Source organism: Lepidochelys olivacea (genome assembly GCF_965140295.1).
Source record: "Lepidochelys olivacea isolate rLepOli2 genome assembly, chromosome: 21".
Lineage (NCBI taxonomy): Eukaryota > Metazoa > Chordata > Testudines > Cheloniidae > Lepidochelys > Lepidochelys olivacea.
Window position 1 is genome coordinate 5998616 of NC_140431.1, and position 22800 is coordinate 6021415.

At 43.0% G+C, this 22800-nt stretch overlaps 1 protein-coding gene across 5 annotated transcripts in view; it reads right to left on the bottom strand.

Moving 5' to 3' along the window:
• The window catches only part of SRGAP2 (SLIT-ROBO Rho GTPase activating protein 2), a 206936-nt gene that overhangs the window by 93776 nt on the left and 90360 nt on the right, over positions 1-22800 (bottom strand). For all 5 annotated transcript variants that reach the window (XM_084611232.1, XM_084611230.1, XM_084611231.1 and 2 more), the window contains one exon: positions 3346-3508. In XM_084611232.1, coding sequence (XP_084467358.1) covers positions 3346-3508 — 163 coding nt within the window. The remainder of the gene's footprint in view (positions 1-3345; positions 3509-22800) is intronic.

A 22800-nucleotide genomic window follows, 5' to 3' on the forward strand; every position in this document is an offset into this window, starting at 1 on the left:
GTAAGGGAGATTTAGGTTAGATATGAGGGGAAAAAACCTCTAACTAGTAGAATACTTAAATTCTGGCATAAGCTTCCGAGGAAGGCTGTGGAATCCCTGTCACTGGAGATTTTTAAGACTAGGTAGACACACCAGTCAGTGATGCTCTTGGTTTACTTGATCCTGCCGTGGCACAAGGAGCTGAACTGCAGGACGGCTCAAGGTCCCTTCCTTCCAGTCCTACTCTTCTACGATTCCCTTTTGATGGATGGGGGACACTAGCTAATAACGAGCCGCCATTCAGTTCATGCACAATTCTGGAAGATAGGCACATCACTGAAGAGCCCAGTAATCACAGCAGAGGATTGAACGTCACTTTGAAGAACACCTTTATATGCATCAATATATGGAATGTGCAACTACGTAGGGATCCAGACAGCATCCCATCTAAAAATGTTTTAGAGCCATAAATGCACTCAGTACCTTTCTGTGCCTCCAAAGGCCTAGAAACTAGAGAGAGCGTGGTCTGGAAGAATGGACCACGTGGCCGAGAGTAAAGAAAGCCTCCTGGCTCCGACAGTGACTTGCTGTGTGACTCTGCCTAAGACACTTCACCCATTTGTCTGTTTCCCCACCTGTCAAAAGGGCTTACTATTACTTGCCTGCCTACTGAAAAGGTTTATTCGGAAGATTAATTTGTTGTTTGTGCAGCTCTTGGACCACATACTGCATTATATACACATGTTAAGTACTATTAGTTATACAAAATGTAATATCTTAAAACCCATGAGAGTGCAGCTGAACTCCATGACTCTGCATTTAACTGTTGAACAGAGAAGAGATTCTACAACCCACTTAACAAATCTGCTTGAATACTTCTATTTCCAGCATTTATCAGCAGTTGTGCTAGTTCACACTTGACAGATTGATTGTGGCTCAGGAAGCTGAACCGCTCCAATGAAGAGTGCAATATCCAGTGGTTCTGAGTTCAGTCTAATCTTTTCCATTTAACGTTTGCCATTTTGCTCAGGAGTGAGGTTCCCTGGATAGGGCTGGAATGCCAGTTTCCTTTCTAGCAACAGAGCATAAACACAACAGGTTCTGTCAAATACCTGCTCTACCATTAAGCCAAATTGTGAAGTCGGGGTTTCTGACATGGAGGAGCTCCCATCTTCACAAGACTGAGAAGCTTCCACTCAGTCTGAGAAACAAGCCAAGTTTTGTTTTTTGTTTTAATATACACACAAAATAAAAATCAAATCCTACTGATCTAACTAAAACAGAACAGGGTAAGAACATGTTTGCATAGGAGAGGAAAGGGCTGAAACTGAGAATGTCAGTTTCTAGATAAACTAGAGAGTTTATCAGCTTCCCTGGGACTTCCTCAGCCTTGCATTTTCTCAGCCACTCTGTTCCTGCAGAACTCCTGTTAAAACCTGAAGAGGAGTGATTACTTATCCTATGGAAGGATTAGTGGAACTGGCATTCAATAATCCCAAGTAAGTATCTAATCAACTAATTTAATTACCAAAAAGTTTTAAAAGTTCAAAAAAAGGTCTTGCTGTGACATTACTTGAAAAAATCAATGATTCCACCTCTACTTCGGAGGCACCTGATGAACACAGAAACCTTAAAAAAGTCCAAGAAAACGTGAGCCTGAAGTATGTCATTCATAGTCTTGAATTTTCTGCATCAGACGACGTTCTCCTATATATTGCTGCAATAGCATTAACGCTCAGTAAACAGACTCAAAAGGAGCATACCACTTGCTGCCATTTCCATGCCATCACAAATCAGCTGCCACCCTACCTAAAAAGCCTCCATAATACAGCAACTAAGACTGCTTCCAAACATGGGAATGCAAGATTACCCTATCCCAAAAAATGCATTTGAAGGGACAACATTTTACATACAATAGCAAAATGCTGTGCATTTTATAGTAGTCTAAACCTTGCTACACTGCATGGAGTCTCTTCACTGGTTAAAAAGCACATATGGATGCTCAGAGTGACAGAACACATTCTTTTAAGACATTTAAAGCAGCTGTCAAGACCACAGTGAAAAGCTGATGAAGGCCCCAATTACTGTCAAGATTTCACCTAAATAGATTTACATTTTAAAGTCACATACACACAACTTGTGTCACTGATTTTAGCATAAGACCGATTAGGACCACAAAGCAAAAAACAGATATGTAAAAGTCAGCCAGGAAGTATTGTCAAAACTGTCCTCATCTGTATCCCTACAAGTAGTGTTACTGCACAGGATGAGTGCCTGTGTAATTATTCTTTAGCTAGCCACAATAAACTTTGCAGCCCTTTCTTCCCACTTTGTTAGAATGGAAAGAACTCTTAAGAATCAAGACACCCACGAGACAGAAAACGCTTTAAACCTGCACTGGTTTTAGGAAGTTAACCAGCCAGATGGTGCAACCATCAAAAAATCTCAAAAGAGACAGTGCATTATTGTTTAAAGGTGCTTTCCCAAATCTTCCACATAATGTTTCATCAACTGGACACCTATAAATTCCTAACAGACAAGCCACTCACTCCCACTGTCCAAACTGATTTCCAAATGCTCGTGAGAGAAGTCATGCCTAAAAAAAAAAATGCTTTTTTCTCTGTCGTTTTTCCTCTGGTTTTCAAAAGGACAGTTAGGTATCTAGTTTTCAAAATGGTTTTCTTCATCATTTGGCAAAATGAAAATCCAAAATAGGTTTAACAGAACTCTCTCCTTTGCAGACACAGGTTTATTATTGGAAGGCTGTAATATGAGTGTTGGCAGCTTATTCTTGTTATTGAAGTTAAGAGATTAGTTTTAAAGCAAAGTATATGTAATTCTTCATGCGTGTTTTAAGTCGGTAAAAAGGAGAGTCATGCCCTATTTTGGATCTATGAACCTTAGTCATAGAGCCTCAGGCCACACACTAAGACCTTCATTGACCTGTACCTCTCTCCACATGGCGATTTTGTGCTCAGCGAACTGGTGTGCTGCAGATTCACACTGTGACTTGTTATATACTAACCTACTGTGTAGACAAGTCCATTAAGTATAAGGTCAGAAGAGACCAGCAGATCATCTAGCCTGACCTCCAGCATATCACAAGCCACTAAACTGCACTCCATTACCCTTGTACTGAGACCAATCACCAGACTAAACTAAAGAACTGACAGATTCCTTTTACGAGAATCCTCAAGCCACAACGATCACAGGAGGTCAGAGTACAATTGTGTACGATGAAAATAGATTTGAGAGCTGCAGACAGGATAGCAAACCAGCTAGTCAGCGAGTCACAGCAGAAAAGACACCTGAAGTTTTGTTTTCTACAGGGTCAAAGGAAACGTGGGTGCTGCAGCATGCTGTTACCTTCTTGAAGAGTCGCCCAGAGTCTTCGCTGACTTGGACAAACCGAGGGATGATATTGTTCAGGTAGATGTCACTCAGAGTCGTGTGGTCCCTGCTCTCTCGCTTCACCTGGTTTAAGAGGAGATTCCAACAGTTGACTGGAGACAGGACATTCTGATCCTTCCTGTAGGGAATGCAAAATGGAAACAATGGGCGGGACAGGACTTTAGGTCAAGCAGGCTGAAATCATTCAGTTGAACACATATCCTGTAGGTTCCACACCAGAAGTGTAGCTACTGTAACATACCATATGTAGCTCCCAAGAATCGTGTCTTCTAAAAGGTGTGTGTGAATTTTGATACCCGTAACAGGGAGAGAGAGAGCTACAGACTAAGGGACTGTGCAAGCTTTATCCATAGACACGTTTCTGGTCTACAGTGTAAGCAGATTTCAAATACCCAGGGCTTTAGGCACCATCCACATTGGCATCAGAGTAATGCTACCTACTGCACAAAGTTTACACAAAGCTGCTAGTAGCCAGCAGCCAGATTCAAGCAGCACATCCTCTGACAAATGTGGATAGAGAGAGTTTTCTTATACACATTCAACAGGTGTGTTCCTCTTCAGCAGCGCTTACCCAGGTCTAACATGCTTCTCACCCAAAGAGATTAAGTCCTCTGCACATGATGGTCAGGTGACCTGTTCAAGAACCATAGCGGCAACAATAATGTTTCAAGTGTTCAGTAAACTAGCATAGGTCTGTCCCTAGCATGAACATAGGAAAAAAAGCCACAGAATATAATGACGCTTTTGCACTAGTAAACTTTCATTTTAATAAAAAACGTGTTCTGGACCGATTCTGTATTGAGGAAGTCTAAAGCCTCTCATAGTACTGTAACAAAGCCAAGCTGGTTGCACAGAACAGTGAATGATTATTGCTTACCTTACCCTAATTCAACAAAGAATTCAGCACCTCCCAGGTCACTGCCCTCACCTGGACAAATCATCTTCTGACTGAATCTTTATTTCCAGAAGCAGAGAGCAGAACATGTTATGCCTGGTTTACAGTGATTCGGAGATACAGCACATGCTGCTTCTTTGATCGCCTCCTTCCCATCCCTCACACACGTGTTTGCTCTGTCGTACAGCCCACTCCAATTTCTGGAACTACTAACTAGAGAGCAAATCGTATATTCTTCAATTTCAGCATGAGGAAATGCATTTCAAGTGTTTTTTTTCCCCACTATTTGTAGCTGAATCTTCAGCAAAGTTACACTCCTCCCCCACTCTTTCTCCCTAAAGTGTCTAAACTTAAGGATCTCCTCTAAGCCAATACACTGAAATACAAGACCCCCCAAAACCCTGAAACATATTTTCGTAACCCATCTCTCCCCATGAGAATTTGGATAGTGTTAAAATAAAGCGGATTTACCCTATGTTGTATGACTTTATTTTGGTAAATGAAATGGTTTGTAGTATGAATTCAATATTTATACATATTTTACAAGATATTAACTTAATGTACAACCAAGCCCTGGTCTACACTACGAGTTTAGGTTGAATTTAGCAGTATTAGATCAATTTAACCCTGCACCCATCCACACAATGAAGCCATTGTTGTCGACTTAATGGGCTCTTAAAAACGATTTCTGTACTCCTCCCTGATGAGGGGATTAGCGCTTCAATAGACATCGCAGGGTCGAATTTGGGTTAGTGTGGACGCAATTCGACAGTATTGGCCTCTGGGAGCTATCCCACTGTGCTCCATTGTGACCGCTCTGGACAGCACTCAACTCTGATGCGCTGGCCAGGTATACAGGAAAAGCCCCGCGAACTTTTGAATTTCATTTCCTGTTTGGCCAGCGTGGCAAGCTGATCAGCACAGGTGACCATGCAGATCTCATCAGCAGAGGTGACTACAGAGTCCCAGAATCACAGAAGAGCTCCAGCATAGACCAAACGGGAAGTACTGGATCTGACTGCTATATGGGGAGACAAATCCATGCTATCAGAACTCCATTCCAAAAGGTGAAAAGCCAAAATATTTGAAAAAAAATCTCCACGGGCATGAAGGACAGAGGCTATCACAGGGACCCACAGCAGTGCCGTGTGAAACTTAAGGAGCTCAGGCAAGCCTATCAAAAAACTCAAGAGGCAAATGCCCACTCGGGGTCAGAGCCCCAGACATGCCTCTTCTATGATGAGCTGCATGCAATTCTAGGGGGTGCCCCTACAACTACCCCACACCTGTATGTGGACTCCTGCAAGGGAGTCTCACGCAACAGGGACGAGGATTTTGGGGATGAGGACGATGAGGTTGAAGATAGCGTAAGCAGAGAAACCATTCTCCGACAGCCAGGAACTGTTCATCACCCTGCTGACTGTACCCTCCCAACCCAGGCTCCCAGACCTTGAAGGTGGAGAAGGCACCTCTGCTGAATGTATCTTTGTAAATAAAATACACTGTTTAAAAGCAAGCATGTTTAATTATAAATTTGCCCTGAAGACTTGAGATGCATTCGTGGCCAGTACAGCTACTGGAAAAAGTCTGTTAATGTGTCTGGGGATGGAGCGGAAATCCTCCAGGGACATCTCAATGAAGCTGTCCTGGAGGTACTCCCAAAGCCTTTGCAGAAGGTTTCTGGGGAGGGCGGCCTTACTGCGTCCTCCATGGTAGGACGCTACCACAGCAGGCCAGTAGCACGTAGTCTAGAATCACTGCATAAGAAAGCATGGCAGTGTGTGGTCGGGGTGTTTGCTGGCATTCAAGCAACATCCGTTCTTTATCTCTTTGTGTTATCCTCAGGAGAGTGATAGAATTCATGGTCACCTGGTTGAAATAGGGGAATTTTATGAAGGGAACATTCAGAGGTGGCCATTCCTGCTGGGCTGTTTGCCTGTGGCGGAAAAGAAATCATCCCCACTGTTAGCCATGCAGTGGGGGGCAGGGGTGAAGCAATCATCCCAGAGAATTGGCGGGGGGGGGGCGGGGGTTAGTTGGGTTTGTGCTGCACCTTAACCCAAAAACATCAGTCCCTCCTTTTAAATGGCCCATGTGTTTTTTTTCCTCCCACAGCTGTAAATGTCTCAACACTGTGACTAGCATCTCCGTCCCAGAGGCTAGCGCAGATAAAGATGGAAAAAACCACTCACAATGAAATGTTCTGAGCTCATGCAGTCCACCCGAACTGAAAGAGCCCAGCAGAATGCGTGGAGGCAGACAACGGCAGAGTCCAGGAAAGCAAAAAATGAACGCGAGGACAGGAGGGACGCGCGAGAGGACAGATGGTGGGAGCAACAGGAGGGGTGGTGAAATCAAGAGGAAAGGTGGTGGGATCAAGAGGAGAGGAGGCAGGATACAATGCTGAGGCTACTGGAGGATGAAACTGATATGTTCTGGCGTATGGTTGAGATGCAGGAAAGGCACAGACCACCACTGCAGCCCCTGTGTAACCAACCGTCGTCCTCCCCAAGTTCCATAGCCTCCTCACCCAGATGCCCAAGAATGCGGGGGGGTGGCTCCAGGCACCCAACCACATCACCCCAGAGGACTGCCCAAGCAACAGAAGGCTGGCATTCAATAAGTTTTGAAGTGCAGTGTGGCCTTGTCCTTCCCTCCTCCCCCACCCTCCCCAGTGCTTCCCTCCTCCCCCACCCCTCCCAGGCTACCTTGGCAGTTATCCCCCTATTTGTATGATGAATTAACAAAGAATGCATCAATTTGAAACAATGACTTTATTGCCTCTGCAAGCGGTGATCGAAGGGGGAAGGGGAGGGCGGTTGGCTTACAGGGAAGTAGAGTGAACCAAGGAGGCAGGTTTTCATCAGGGAGAAACACATAGAACTGTCATACAGTAGCCTGGTCAGCCATGAAAGTGGTTTTCAAAGCTTCTCTGATACACAGCACGCCCTGCTGTGCTCTTCTAACCGCCCTGGTGTCTGGCTGCGCGTAATCAGTGGCCAGGTGATTTGCCTCAACTTCCCACCCCACCATAAACATCTCACCCTTACTCTCACAGAGATTGTGGAACACACAGCAGGTAGTAACAACAATGGGAATATTGGTTTCACTGAGGTCCAACCGAGTCAGTAAAGTGCGCCAGCGTGCTTTTAAACGTCCATCGCCCCACCACAGTTAGGGAATCCCATTGCAGTAAGCTATCCACTAGGACCTGCACATTTCCAGAGTCACTACCCTTGATATCAGCAGTTCAGTGATTGAGTTGGCTACTTGCATCACAGCAGCCCCCACAGTAGATTTGCCCACTCCAAATTGATTCCTGACTGACTGGTATCTGTCTGGCATTGCAAGCTTCCAGAGGGCTATCGACACTTGCTTGTGAACTGTGAGGGCTGCTCTCATCTTGGTATTGTTGCGCTTCAGGGCAGGGGAAGCAAGTCACAAAGTTCCATGAAAGTGCCCTTATGCATGCGAAAGTTTCGCAGCCACTGGGAATCATCCCAGACCTGCACCACTGTGCGGTCCCACCAGTCTATGCTTGTTTCCCGGGCCCAGAATCGGCGCTCTATGGCATGAGCCTGCCCCACTGCCACCGGGATGGCTAAATTGCCGGAGCCCGTGCTTTGAGAGAAGTCTGTGTCCATGTCCTCATCACTCTCGTCACCGCGCTGCCATCGCCTCCTCGCCTGCTTTTACAGGTTCTGGTTCTGCATGATGAGCGAGATGTTTACAATGCTCGTAACTGCCACGGTGATCTGAGCAGGCTCCATGCTTGCCATGGTATGGCATCTGCAGGACAGCAGAGTTGCAGGGGCAGCAGTGGTTGGATGACCAGTTTTGCAGCCCTACTGCACCATCTGCTGCCAGGACACAACAGCTGAGCTGTCTGCATGCTTGCTGAGGTCTGGCGAGACAAGAGCAGCCGAGCAGAGTTGCAGCGGAAGCGGGCCACCAGGTGAGCAGAGTGGCAGCAGAAGCGGTGGATTATGACGATCATATAGATGACCTGCGAGGTGGATTCATAACATCAGGAGAGCAGAGTGACAGCAGAAGCGTTTGTTCAATGACAACGGTTTGCAGACCTATTGCGCCATCTGCTGAAAGCAGTATGGCGCCCGCATGGAAAAAAGGCGTAAAATGATAGTCTGCCGTTGCTTTCAGAGAGGGAGGGGCGACTGACTACATGTACCCAAAACCACCTGCGACAATGTTTTTGCCCCATCAGGCATTGGGAGCTTAACTCAGCATTCCAATGGGTGGCTGCAGGAACTGCGGGATAGCTACCCACAGTGCAACGCTCCGATCGTTGACACTACCCTCAGTACTTTGGACGCACTCCATCAATTTATTGCGCTTAGTGGGGACACACAATTGACTGTATAAAATCGCTTTCTAAAAAATAAACTCCTATAAATTCGACCTAATTTCGTAGTGTAGACATACCCCAAGGCTTTATCAAGAGTCAGATAACTACCTTGACTTATACATAATTAAATCAGTGTGGTTGCATGTGGACGTAAGTCGGGAGAGAATCTGGTTTAAAAAAAGTCACTTGGCTGTTTTCTTGCAAATCGCATTAATAGCCTCAAAGACTAACTTTATCCACTGTGCAAATACTTATATTTAAGCAAAGATTCAGTATGGCATCTGCTTTTAAAGATTCTGTTTTACTACATATGTCATTTTATAAAGCATTACTTTAGGGGTTTTTTTGTTTGTTTGTTTTATTTCCAATCAATAACCCACTGGGAGAGAGAAGGTACAGCCACTATATGCATTTCTGAGATACTGTTATACATACTTCCATTGCATTTAAGCCTACTGCGACCAATACAGTAAACACACCTCCACAATTTATCAGGGGGCTGCATGATCCCACCTTGGAATTTTCTGTTTTCTTTTTTCATGTTCTACGGCTGACTTTCGCGCCTTGCTCAATAAAGAATGAGATTACGAAAAAAAGACTAATTTTTAAATGGCAACACAACAAAATGAGGACAACATCCTTGCCTCACTGCAGAGACAATAGAAGTGACAAGTTGCATCATTTAAGTAAAAGGTTTTAAGAAACATTTCAGAATGCAAGCCAAGAGCTAAGCAGTGATTTTCTACAGTACCTGATGGATTCCGCAGCACTGTTTTGGGTTGGTGGAGACTAGGCTGGTTAGCTTGGCTGGAATACTTAATTTCCCTTAAATCTGTTTATCATTTGTTTATGTGTGTTCTTTTTTCCTATATTGTGTAATTCTTGGAAGAGACAATTTAAAATATTCTAAAAAGCCAGGCTATGGCAAGAATGTGTCAAACAGTGGCGAAATTGCCTGAAAAGCTCATCTCTACTAAAACAAAGAAAAATCCATATCAAGTTTTTCTTTCCAACATGTCAAAATTAAACTGATCTTCAGGCAGAAAACTAGAAAGGCATTTGATAGGACTTTGTGTGTTAAAGATCACAGAAAAGTTTGGCAAAAGAGCCAATCTCACTGGTTCACTGACAGGCTGTTCTAGAAGTACAGCAGTATGGTTTGGAATGCATTTGTCAAATTATCCTTCTTTGTGTGATAAAGAGGCACTACAGGGTCTGTTCTGATTGAGAAGAAAAGCCTTCAGATTTCACACTCCACAGTTTCTCTAACATAGAAACAGCTACACCACCCTCACCCAGGCCTTTGAACAAAATCTGAAAGTGTGTGGGGGGAGGGGGGAAGGAGGGAGATAAGAGTGACATGAGCATAATTGAATAGGGGTTTATAATGAAATAATGCACTCATGTTTAAAAGCAAGATTAAACATTCACAAAGAATTAAAATTACTACCAAATATCACCAATTGTTGGGTGTTTATTGTTGGTAATCCTCCTAGGGGTTCCTAGTGGAAACAGTCACATAAAAGAAAATGAATAGTTCATTGTCATCTGCTAGTAGCTCTTCAGCTACCGGAAATCTCACATTGGGAAAAGAAAAATTGCCCAATCACTGAGGAATGGTAAAAAACATATGGGAGATTGTGGTGATAGAAAAACTAACACACCAGTTACATATCTAGCAAAATAGACAAAGGACAGATAGATACATGGATATTTGGTGACCTTTTATTCAATACTCAGACAAATCGCATTCACCTGCAAAAACCAGCACAAATTTTTCTGAATATAAATATTTTATAGACATACCTGGTCTGTTAAACATGTGCATATGGAGATCCTGGTAAAGTGATTTTTATTAGATCAACATGAGCTTTGGCTTTACACCAGAGATGCAAGAGTTGTCAAGCAGTAACTGAAGTAAAATTAGATCAGACTTCATCTCTCTGCAAGACTAAGATTCAGTCCCCACAAACACAGTGCATATCCTTCATTAGATGGATAGCAACCTCCCCATAGCAAAAAGATTTCTTGCTGTTGTTCCGAAGACATGCAGAAAGAAACCAGCCAGAGACTCCAGCCAGTGGGAGGAAAAGCAGCCAAAGCAGGGACCTCTGAACATTGAGAGCTTGCTACAATTTTGATCTGGACTTTCTCTAGCCTGTGCTAATGGCCTGTTTGCTCCAATCCTCTCCCTCCACCTCCCTCCGATTCTTCACTTCAGTTTCACTCCACAACTGCCCCTTTTATCCTCCCCTCCCCTGCCCAGCTGCCCTGTCCCCCTCACTCCCATTTAGTTTATCCACACACAAAAAACAATCCCAAATTGAACAAAAACCCTGCAAACATGGAAATAACTTGATGCTTCCCCTACCCTGTCAATTTAGATTGTATGTTTGTCAGATCAGGAAAAAAAATCTACTGTTCTGTTTGTACAGTGCCTGGAATAATGGGGCTCCAATAACAATCAGTCCTTAAGCACAACTGTAACAAACATGATTAATACTAAAACAAGCCTCCGTAGGCTTCCATTGTGCTACCCATAGTAGCAAGGGTTGGCTCGACAACACAAAGTAGTTAAGTTTTAAACAGAAGAATAGTTTCAAAGCAGCTGATCTGGATGTTTGTTTCTTACCCTTAAAAACATACCACAGGAAATGACTGAAGCTTGTGATCTGGATTGTTTCAAGGTCTGGAGTGTAAGGAAGGGGGCTGGAGATATTCTGGGCTATTGATTCTGGGCTCCTGCTGCTTTGATTTAAAAAAAAAATCAAGGGCGAGAGCACAGATTATTTTATTGAGGAGTATTCGGCTTTGTAGTTTTTGTACTACACGGTACATACTGCTGGCAGACAAAAGCAGATAGAATCATCACAATGCGGTGCTGAAGAAAGTTGCAACTGCTAGGTATTAACCTATATAAAATCTAGCGCTTCCTACTGTACTGCCCCAGATAACCTGAAATCTGCATTTGTTGTGTGGTTAATCATTGTTTGGTTTGTTAATAAACCGAGGAATTAATTGGTAACAGAAGCTTGTCTATATGGACTATGTGTGAATACGCTGCCATCTATCCTTCCAGGACACACAAGCAGTAATTCTGCATCCTACCCTTTCCCATTCCAGCCTCAGATAAAAGCTTTCACCACAAGAGAAAAGCTTAACGCCATATTTTACTAAGCTAAAAAACCCTTTCTCTAAGGGTGGCCCTGGGTCTGGTAAAACGTACTTTCAACTTTCATGGGACAAGAGACGCTATCTCTAGTCCATAACTCAATGAAAGAAAGGATTGCAAGCAGACTAATGAAAAGTTAGGGTTAAAATTGCTGTAAAAACCACATATTTCATAAGTCAACTTGTGAAAGAGCTTGTGCTGACAGCTTCACACACAGAAACTAGAAGTCAAATTAATTGCAAGGATTTGTAAGATCACCATTAAGTGACAACAATACTTTCTATATCTATCTATATCGTGTCTTCCTGATAAAGATTTCAAAACTTGATTAATATCCCTCTTTAAAAGATGGGGAAGCTGAGGCTGACAAAGATAAAACCACTCACTTAAGGTAGTGGAAGGGCCAGGAATAAAACCCATATTTTAATGACTTGCAGTTTCCTGCTCTAACCACTAGAAACCCTGTCTCTAATTCCTGAGGAGGATCTGCAAAAAGAAAAGGAGTACTTGTGGCACCTTAGAGACTAACTAATTTATTTGAACTACCGCTCACGAAAGCTTATGCTCAAATAAATTGGTTAGTCTCTAAGGTGCCACAAGTCCTCCTTTTCTTTTTGCGGATACAGACTAACACGGCTGCTACTCTGAAACCTGAGGAGGATCTGTTGCTTCTTTTCCAGTTCACTTCTTCACTCTTCTCACATAGGCCAGTTCAGGGCTGCCAACCCTCCCCGCTCAGCCAGCACAGCTACCGTTGCGTAAAGCCTGCTAGCCAGCCTGCACATTGGGTCTCCTCACCCACTAGAAACGTTTCTTCCTGCGCACTTCCATCACCCCAGTTTTCCTACTATCGCTCACACTCACCTACCACAGTGGCCATCCTACCAACTACTGAACAGTTTGGAACAAAGGGATAAATGATCAGTAGCTCGATTTTACAACTGATCTAAAATATGGTATTTCTAAGAACAAAGAGCATGGAGAACTGTGGAGGCAAAACTGTCACCTATTGAATCACTAGCACCTGGTTGTTCCCTGAATGTCTCCTATTCACATACTAACCCAGTCTCAAGGTGCGCTTAGTTTGCGAGAGCTGTCAAAGTACGTAGCTGCAGACAAGAATCTATGCAGGAGGCCAGAGTGCAGCATGATAGATGTGCTTTGTTTTTTAAATAAAACAAGGCACAGACTTTGGCCATCATAAGAGATTAAAAAGTTAAATGGACAATTCCCAGCTGTCCAAACTGCTGCACCGTAACCCCTGAAGCTATTCTAAGAAGGTGCATAGCAGAAATACCAAGGGCCCATGAAAGTTTGGTGACTAAAACTGCTCGTGTCTAATGGCGCCAGACAGCATGTTGACACTGCATGGGGTCACACATGAAAGGCAGTCTTGCAGGAAAAAATCATCTCAAACGCCACAGGATTCTAATTGGAATTGTCACCTTCCAGTCTGTGCAGAAGTGCCACACCTCAATCTCAGCTTCCAATAGCCACCACACAGCAATGCCCCAACTGATTTTTTTTTTTTAATGCCTTTCATTTCTGTCTGTGGGCTCCGTTAACCCCTTCAGTACCTTGTTAAGGTAGTACCATCTTGCATTTATACAAGTCTATTACCTCTCACTCCACCCTCTTTACAAATAAACATGATTCATTATTTGGTTGGCAGTGACAATGTGCTCAGCACGAGTAAAAGAAAAGGTAAAGGCAATCCCTACACCGAAGAGATTACAATCAAGAGGAGACAGACAGGAAAGACAGGATGCATTGGAAAATGCAGAGGGAAAGGTAAATGAAGGGTGAGGTGGTGGTTTGTTTTTTTTATTTTAAGTGCTCCCTGATAATAAAAGCTATACACACACACGCAAATTACTTCAGCCACCTCTGAACTGCAGCCGTCTCTGGGGTAGAATGTGGCAGCTGTTTTCACAGCATACAGCAAAGCAACACAACCGTTCCTGAAGACGGGAAGTTAAAAATACAATTTCTAGCCATAACCACAGGCAGAATTGCAGCTATTCTTGCTCACTGCAGTTCTCAGAGGGGCTGGCATATTTTATTCTGTTTCTGATTTCAGGTCACCCACAAAGGAGATGGAAGTGTAAAAGCTGGATCAACTCCCAGCCAGTCCTCTAGGTTTGACAGCATTGCTTCAATGGGTGATCTGTTTGAATTAATTTAAACTAAACATAAGCCCAAACTGCAAAGTTTGGATCTGAACTTCGCCCAAAGTTTAGAGCATGCTGATTCACATGGAGGATGCTGATTCAGCCCAGATCCAAACTCTCCCAAAAGTCAGATCCAGGGCTTGAAACAAACCTCTCTCCTTGTTTAAAGCCTGTGCTACGACAATGGTAGATCTAGGGAGCTGATTTAGGTGAGCCTTAGCTGGACTGGATCTCAGCATTTGTGGGGAGAAACAGGGGGAGAGGGAGGCTGTGCACAGATTAAAAAAACCTTACCAAAGTAATGGTTTCTTAAGGCACATGGATTTTTTTCGAGTGCTGTCTTTGTAAAGTCCTGCAATTTTCACTAAAGTTTTTTGTCTGTCACCAGAGCAGAGCTAAAGACTAATAACTTAAAGGACTTTGGATTAAATTGCCCATCCACATGACATCTGTCCAAGGATATTGTGGACCAACAGACCGTTTGGCCCTTCTACTGAAATCATGCGCAAGGGACAGGTGCTGTTCATGAAGTGAGGTGATGCTCCAAGGTATTCCCCAGCCCAGCCCTGGAGCAGAAAATAGCCTTCTCTTAAAGGAGGTGCTAAACAACAGGGCTATGTCTGAGTGAGGAAACAAAGGTGAGGTCAGGGAACAACATCCAAGGGAGAATGAACTTGGCACCAGGGAACAGCTTTGCAATCAATGTAAGCCTCTGAAAGATTTAGCGTTTAAATGAACACTGCCCTGGGATTTCACCTCTGGGAATACAGAACATCTCCAACCGCTCTTCAACTTTATTAGTAAGCAAATTTTCTGTTGTCATGATAGAAATAGGGGCTCAAGAGGGACAGTGCTGAAAACAAACAGTGGCTTGGACTTTATACATCATAAAAAGCAAAAAAAGAACAAGCTCAAATTTTTTAAAACATATTTTACTTGTCACCTTAAAAAGATAGCCTTAAATATAGGCTTCACTAACCGGTCATGTGGCCTCATTAGCCACTGAGTCCTTGTCTACACTAGACTTGATTTCCTAAATGTTTGTACCATTGCTAATACTGGTACAATCATTGAATCCTGGCCAGCAGTAGGATTCCTAGTGCAGGCAAGGCATTGCCAGCATTTCCCCCTTAAGACCAGGCGTTTTGAATGCCTCCTTGAAGGAAAAGTCTTTTCTGTAAGTGGAAATGTTTCAGTCTTCAGCACCCATCACTGAGCAGAACTCTGCTCATCCAAGGTTTTCCTTTGTTAATCAAGAGAAAACGACTTGGAAGCCTTTGTTTTGGAACCTCCTCCTTTTCCACAGTTGTACAGCATTTGCAAACAGACAGAAAGGAAGAAATTAAAGAAAACAATAGGTCACGTGAAATCCCAAACATTCACAGCTTCCCTTTAATTTAGATTGATACTCAGTATTAAAAGGGACTTTTGTTTTCTGTGGGAGTGGAGATGGAGAATAATATTTCATCCCTGAGAGGCTGGCGACATAAGAACCAAGTGCTTCATGCATATCACATGGAACTACAGAGCCTGCTGAAGACAAAACATTTCCAAGGAATGGAAGTTACTTTGGACCATGGGTCAGTGTAACTAAGTGTAGTCTTGGACCAGTGCCAGAACCATAGTACTGATGGACTGAAGGATCAGTGACTGTTTTAAAGTCTGATATCATATACAATTCAGGCTAGAAATTGTATTCTCCCCCCTCCCCCCCAGTGGAATATGGGAATCAGCTATCCAGTTGTATATATAGCATGCTTATAGACCTAGTAAGTGATAGATTTTTCAAGTCACAGCATCATGATTATGATCTTACTAATTCCCCATCTCATATCCATTCCAACATTATGTAGCAGCTATCATCTCTTGAATCATGAGATCTAAAACTAATGCTCGACCATTTTCAGACCTTAGAACTTCGTTTACATGGTATTCAGCGTTACTCACACTTCTGCATAGTGGCTGCTAAAATCATGGTGTCAAAGGCAGAGGTGAGAAACAAGGTAGTGTGACAGGGTCGGGCTGGATGGCTGCAGGAGAATAATAGAGGCAGATATATTAGCCCCAAGTTAAGTTGGTCCCTTTTCCCTGGGTAAGGTAACAGGGAAGGTTCCAGAACAATCAAGAACCTTCTGGAGACAATTAAGACAGGCTGATTAGAACACCTGCAGCCAATCAAGAAGCTGCTAGAATCAATTAAGGAAGGCTAATCAGGGCACCTGGGTTTTAAAAAGGAGCTCACTTCAGTTTGTGGTGCACAGGTAAGGAGCTGGGAGCAAGAAGCGCTAGGAGCTGAGACTGAGACCGCATATTGTTGGAGGACTGAGGAGTACAAGCATTATCAGACACCAGGAGGAAGGTCCTATGGTGAGGATAAAAAAAGGTGTTGGGAGGAGGCCATGGGGAAGTAACTCAGGGAGTTGGCACAGCTGTTCCAGGAGGCACTCTAGACAGCTGCATTCCACAGGGCCCTGGGCTGGAACCTGGAATAGAGGGCGGGCCCGGGTTCCCCCCAAACCTCCCAACTCCTGGTCAGACACAGGAGGAGTCTACCTGGACTGTGGGTTCACGAAAACAGCCAAACTGAGGGCTGCCATGAAGCTCCAAGGCGAGCAAATCCGCCAGTAAGTGCAAGACCCACCAAGGAAGAGGAGGAATTTTATCACAGTAGACATTAGAATTATGACATTTTGAAGTCTAGTTTATGACCTATCAGGGCTAGAAACTGACAAAAGCTGAATTTCTACCAGGAAAATTGGGTTCCATAGTTCTTCACATGTGCAGCTGCACTGGTGGTCACAATGATAGAAGATTTAGTCTAGACAAACCTCCTGAAGCATGACTGCATCATCTAGCCCTACACAGGGCAAGGACAGATGATACAGTGGTAAAATACCATCTGCAAACTCCCTGTGTCTACACAAGTCTCCACTGGTGGAGAATGATGTGTCTTAAATTTCCAGGTGCAGACAAGACTGCTGAGTAGGTCAGTGCAACCAGGGTGAGAAATCAAAAAGACGTGATTCCCAATTTCCAAAGGAAAACATTTAAAAGGACAAAATATCACTATGATTATTATTTAATAAAATCCATTTTGGTTTGACGCTATTTAATAGTGTATTCATCAGACAAAATATGTTACCAAATCCACCCAAAAACCTGCATTCTCCTCCCCTTAAAATTAGTAACTTCTGAAGACCTAAAATTATGTTTCTCTGTAAACTGCTGATTCAAATCAATATCTTAAGAAAGCCTTCCTGACACTGCTCATGCTCGTTGTAAATTCAAAGAATTTCGAGCACTGACATATACCCTTGCTTTCCAACCCGCCTTCCAAAGATTCCAGTTATGAACATCTGCTGTTTACAAATGCTCAGCCTGAAGACTGCCAGACTTATTCTGCATCCTCTACTTCAATGCATAGGCTGCCAGAAAGTCATCTGAATTTCATGCTGGCATGTCCTGGCCATTCCTCTATTCCGCAGTTGACAGTTGATACTCGGCATCCTACTTCCCAAGATTATCCTGGTTCTCTAAAGCTATTTTATAATCCTCTCTTAAAATAGTCTGCAGTCTTATATTTGCTTAGTCTTTTTTTTTAATTTCTCCCTTTAAGAAAATCACGGAACATTTGCAATGCTATTTATATCTTCTTCATGGTATTTGCTACTGTGGATGAATGGGCAGATCAAATCACAGAAGATCCAGAATTTTGATTGTTAGACTGAAAGGTGTGGGCTGAGGGTCTGAGAACTCCTACGGTGGTTGGATGAACCCTCAGTAGCTGGTAGAAGCTACACTCAGTGTTTTGTCATGCTTCTTTTAAGGAGCCTCAAGACTGAAGATCAGTCATGGCAACATCTGCTGCAATGCATGCATCTAGCAAGGGGTACTAAAAAAAGTGCTCACCAAATAAGTACCTCCGATAGAAATATTCTCACTGTTCAGTCTTCTCTACCTGAAAGTCCCCTTTAAAAAAAAAAAAGGTCGAAGTTGATAGCTCCAGAAGATATGGCCTAGTGGTTAAAAGCAAGTGAAATCCAAGTTCTCATTCTGTCATCAACTCATGCGTCATCTTGGTTAAGTCAATCTGTGCCTCGGTTTCCCAAGCTGTAAAATGGGGACAGCAGTCACCCACCTTGGTAAACCACTCAGATGCTCCAGTGAAGGTGGTTATATAATATTGTGCAAACACATACACAACCCGTTTCAATCCACCACTATCTATTCATAACTATTGTCGGCAGCCAGTAATCTAGGTTTCAAAATATCCCTAAAAGGAAGAGTGTAGCTGCCACAAACCCAAGCTCTTGATGAGGCCATGCCTAACAAAAATAAACCCAATACAAAAACACAACACACACAAGTCTGCACCTCACAGTGCCCATGTCTACTGCTCTGTTTTCATACAGCAGAGAGAGTGGTGGCCAACTCATTTCAATTTCAAGGCTGAAACTTGGGGCCTGCTGCTGTTAACAGCATTCCATTACATGAACCCATGTACAGTAACTTGGCAATTACATGGTAGCTTTTGATTATGAAAGTTCATGCAAATTATAGGGTAACTGCCTGACAAATTTCCTCCTCTAGAAGTTTGTTAGGCCATCTAAAAATTGCCAGTGACAACTGCAAGTGACATGGTAACCTGCCATTGAACAACATGGCATCTTGTGACATAATTACCATGTTATATGAAGGAACGTGTTATTATTGTGTATATTTAGGTTTCTGGCCTCTCAATTACAGAGTTGCCACACGGTTGTGTGTTCTGGAAAGTCATTTTGCAATACCATGGAAATCCACCGGGACAGAAGTCTGACAGTTGGATTTGCTCAGATAGTCTTTTAGGAAGGTTTAGGTTTGAACAGGACTTGAAACATCTGTAAAAAAAACTTTTGGCTTAATTCCATCTCCACAGTTTAGAAGAGAATAGTGTTTGTGACAGTTAATTATGCTTTCAACTCAACCACAACTAGCAAGGCTGTAACCACAAAGCAGTCACTCAAACGGCTGAATCACAATAACATTCCATTAAATATTAACTACAGGTGTATTCAGTGCTTGAAACAAGGTGAAAGGGGCCTTCTTGGAGGGAAGATGACAACATCTGTCTCTCATGAACACCACTCATTCAAGGTTCTGCCTCATTTAGATTTACCGTTTTTCTAAATTTGTCCAACAGGACAGACTCCTCCCCCATAACATAAGGACATTTATATCACATATTGCTATTGAATGATGTGTAATGTAAAATGGCAGTGCTGCAACAAAATATAGCTACATGGAGACATTTCACTCTTGACCCTGGAAGCACTGCTTGTACAAAGCAAGACTACACAGACAACTAAGATGATGGCACAAATAGCAGAATTCAGTCCATTCAAAACACCGCTGGTAAAGCTGCATCTTCTTTGCAGCTCTGATTGATTCTCTACATTCAAATTCTTGAATGGATTTCCCCTTGCCGACTCCACTGGCCTCATGTTTCTGCCCTCCCTTTAAGGCCCACTCCTGTTATTGTTGTTTCTTTTAAGTCTCCATATCAATTCCTTTGTGAGCCTGTCAGCTTTCTAGTGTCTTCCTTGGTAGCCTTCTTCCATTCTCATTTTCACATCTTCTTCCATGCTGCCCTGTACATCCAGAGCAGCCTCCTCCTCCCAATGCATCAGGAATGCTTCTTCAAAATACTTCTGTGAAGCCTTTCAAAAATAATTTCTTTAACATTTCTGTATCATGTTAAACTTATTCCCTTATCTGAAAAACAATGGGCATGTCATCCATTTAGTCTACATCTAATTAAGACTATAAGGTTTGGGCAGGAAGTACATCTCAAGCTTTTAAAGATCCAAGCATCCTCCTGGGCCTCAAAAGTCTAACAGTTGGTAAGTGGCTAACCTAAACCCATACTCCCCTCCCTCTTAACCATATACAAGGACTAGGACACCACGTGGCCAGTAGTTACAGCAAAGGATTGGGATCCAAGTCCCGGCTGCTAATCCACACAGAGCCAAATGAGTCACTATGGTATGTGACCTCAGAGAAGTCATTTCAGTTCACTGTGCCTCACCCAGCAAACCTAAGGAATAGTGTAAAAATGCCAGGCCCCACTGAAAGCCGTAAGTTGCATCTGTACATAACTTTATGCAAAAACAAAATTGGTTAATTTTAAAGTGAGTTGATTTGAAGAGAAAGATGCTGTGTCTGAAGAGAGACTTGAGGCTTTTTTCTCGCCATGTTATTCCCTGACCCTACCATCATTGAAAATCCGAGCTCCTTGCTTTCCTTCACATTGCACAATTCTAACTAGGACATCCCACAGCAAGAGACCATGCTTTCAATACTAACTTCTTTCCTGATTCTGCTGTGCACTGTTGACTAGTTTGAGAGTGACTGCAGTTCAGTGGTAGGTTAAGCTATTACAGTACGTCTAGGTCTAAATCATGTAGACCTTAAAATAGATAAAGCTAACGTGTGAGGTTTGCAAGGACCAGGAATGACTGCAGGATTTAGTCTCTGGAGTTCCAAGTACTTTGGGATGCTATCCCAGTATGAGGTACTCTAGCCACGCCCCATCCCATCCAATCATCTACTAGCCTTGAACATGGTACCTTTGTGCATTAGCCAGCTAAGTGACCGAGCCTGCAGGATCAATAATTTGCTTACTTCCTTAGGTAGTATTTTGAAGTATTGCTTGCATTAACATCGACAAGATGTAATGATGGCCAACCAAACTATACAGGGAACTACCTAGAACAGGTAGTTTCAAAACCATTTTCACTGTTGTGGCCAGAAAACCATCCATATCTAGATTATCCTCACTGGAGAACTAAAGGGGAAAAATAACCCAAAATCTGATGAAATTTTTGCCCTGTAGACTGCTAAATACGGGTTCCAACAAACTACCAGAGAGAGCACAAGTTCCAAAAAGCCAGAAGGCTTCCGCCTGAAAATGCTCTGCTCCCGCCTGGAAAAGTCAGTGTGAGAGAAGGAATGACCAACAGGATTCCTATAGCCAGCCTTAAGCATGGCTACAGGATGTGATGTGAAAAGCTAAACTAAAGGTTTTCGAGAACACCTTGAATTGCAGCTGGAAGAGGATGGGCCCTCAATACAAAAACATGTGAAGGTGTTATGTGCTAATAATGGCCTGTCCAACTCAGACTGGCTGCATTCTGCACTAGCTGGGGCGTTTTAATCCTTCTGTCACCAGACAAAATGGCTCTTTATTTTTGAAGAGTTATTAGAAATATAAAATTAGGCTCTTTAATAAAGATCACATACATTGAACCCACCTTCTGCAATACTTTGCCTAATACCTTTGAATAACAAACAGTGCAGCATCATTTAGGACCCTGCTGGATTTTTATCAATCACTCCCATATTAAAGAGCCAATCAAAGACTCAAACAAGAGGATAGCAATGTACACCCTTCCAACATTAGACTGTTAATGCAAGAACATTTCCTTTGGGAGGCTTTATACCATCATTTAATATAAATTTATCTTCTCAAATTTCATTGGCAAAACAAGAACAGTCCAATCAGGACGTAGCAGAATTAATTACCATTCAAGAAATGACTTTAGCCCATTTTTAGTGGTGTCTGCAGAAAGCACACGGTTTTCAGTTCCACAGAAGTTTTTACTGCTGCTGGAAAGAAGGACAGCAAAAATCTTCAAGGCACAATTATGGTTCTATAAATACATAGAAGAATTCTCTGGCAACCTCTGTTTAATAGCTCTGCTTAGAGATCAGACTTTGTGGGTGATATAATGCAGTGTGTGTTTTAATGAGGATGTTTGCATTAAGTATCAGTTTGGCCGAGAACAAAAGGTGAGTTACATCTAAACTGTATTAAAAAAAGGAAGTCAAAGGGTGATTATTTAATGGCTTCCAGAGAAAGCTTTCTAGTATAAAAAGGAAAAATGCTCTCCCCCCCCCTCCTCCCAGCACCAACAAGGTGTGTCCCCAAATACAGCAATTAAAAAAGCCCAATAGAAAGATATAATGCTGTGATCCAACCTTGGCTAGAATTTAAACCAACTCTATTTGGGGGGGGGGGGGGGAAGCAGGTCCAGATGGATCCCTTCAGCAAAAAAAAAAAACAAAAAAAAAACCTCATCTGTCCAAAACTGAAGTGATTCATATCCCAAGGCTCCTTCTGCCTGTAGTTGCCACCACAGCTGCTGTCTTGACAACAAAACATGACAAGCTTTGTGCATGTTGGGATATCAGCTGCAGCAGCACCATGCAAGAAAGCCAGGATAAGGGACTCCCTTGTTCTGATGATCTGCCCACAAGATGGTCTCCAAATTTGAAGCTGCTCTGCATTCTCTGCATTGTATTAGCTTGTGTGCACACTCCCACCAGCATTCCAGCACTGTGCATATATATATATATACACACTCTAGCCTAAATAATAGTTAATAAGATGAACAGACACTCTTGTCCGAGGGCAGAAAGGAAAATATCAGTGGTTTGTCACATCAAACGAAGTTCAGCACATGCTGGGTAATCCCACTCAAGCATCAAACTCATCACAACACGGGGGGGGGGGAGAGGGAGAAGAGGTAGCAGCCAACAAAACATTCAGGGCACCAGAACGTGATGTTTTAATTAAGTGGGAATAGTACAAACCCTGATCTAAAAACAGAAGCTGCATTAGAGAAGCACCTAAAATCATCTGGTCAGAACTGTGTTGGATTGTCCTGTTTTACACGTTGTCTCCAACTACCAACTCTCCAGGTAAGGACTCACTTGTTTGGGGCACTTCTTCCATCATGTAACACCCTACACACCCAATGAATAT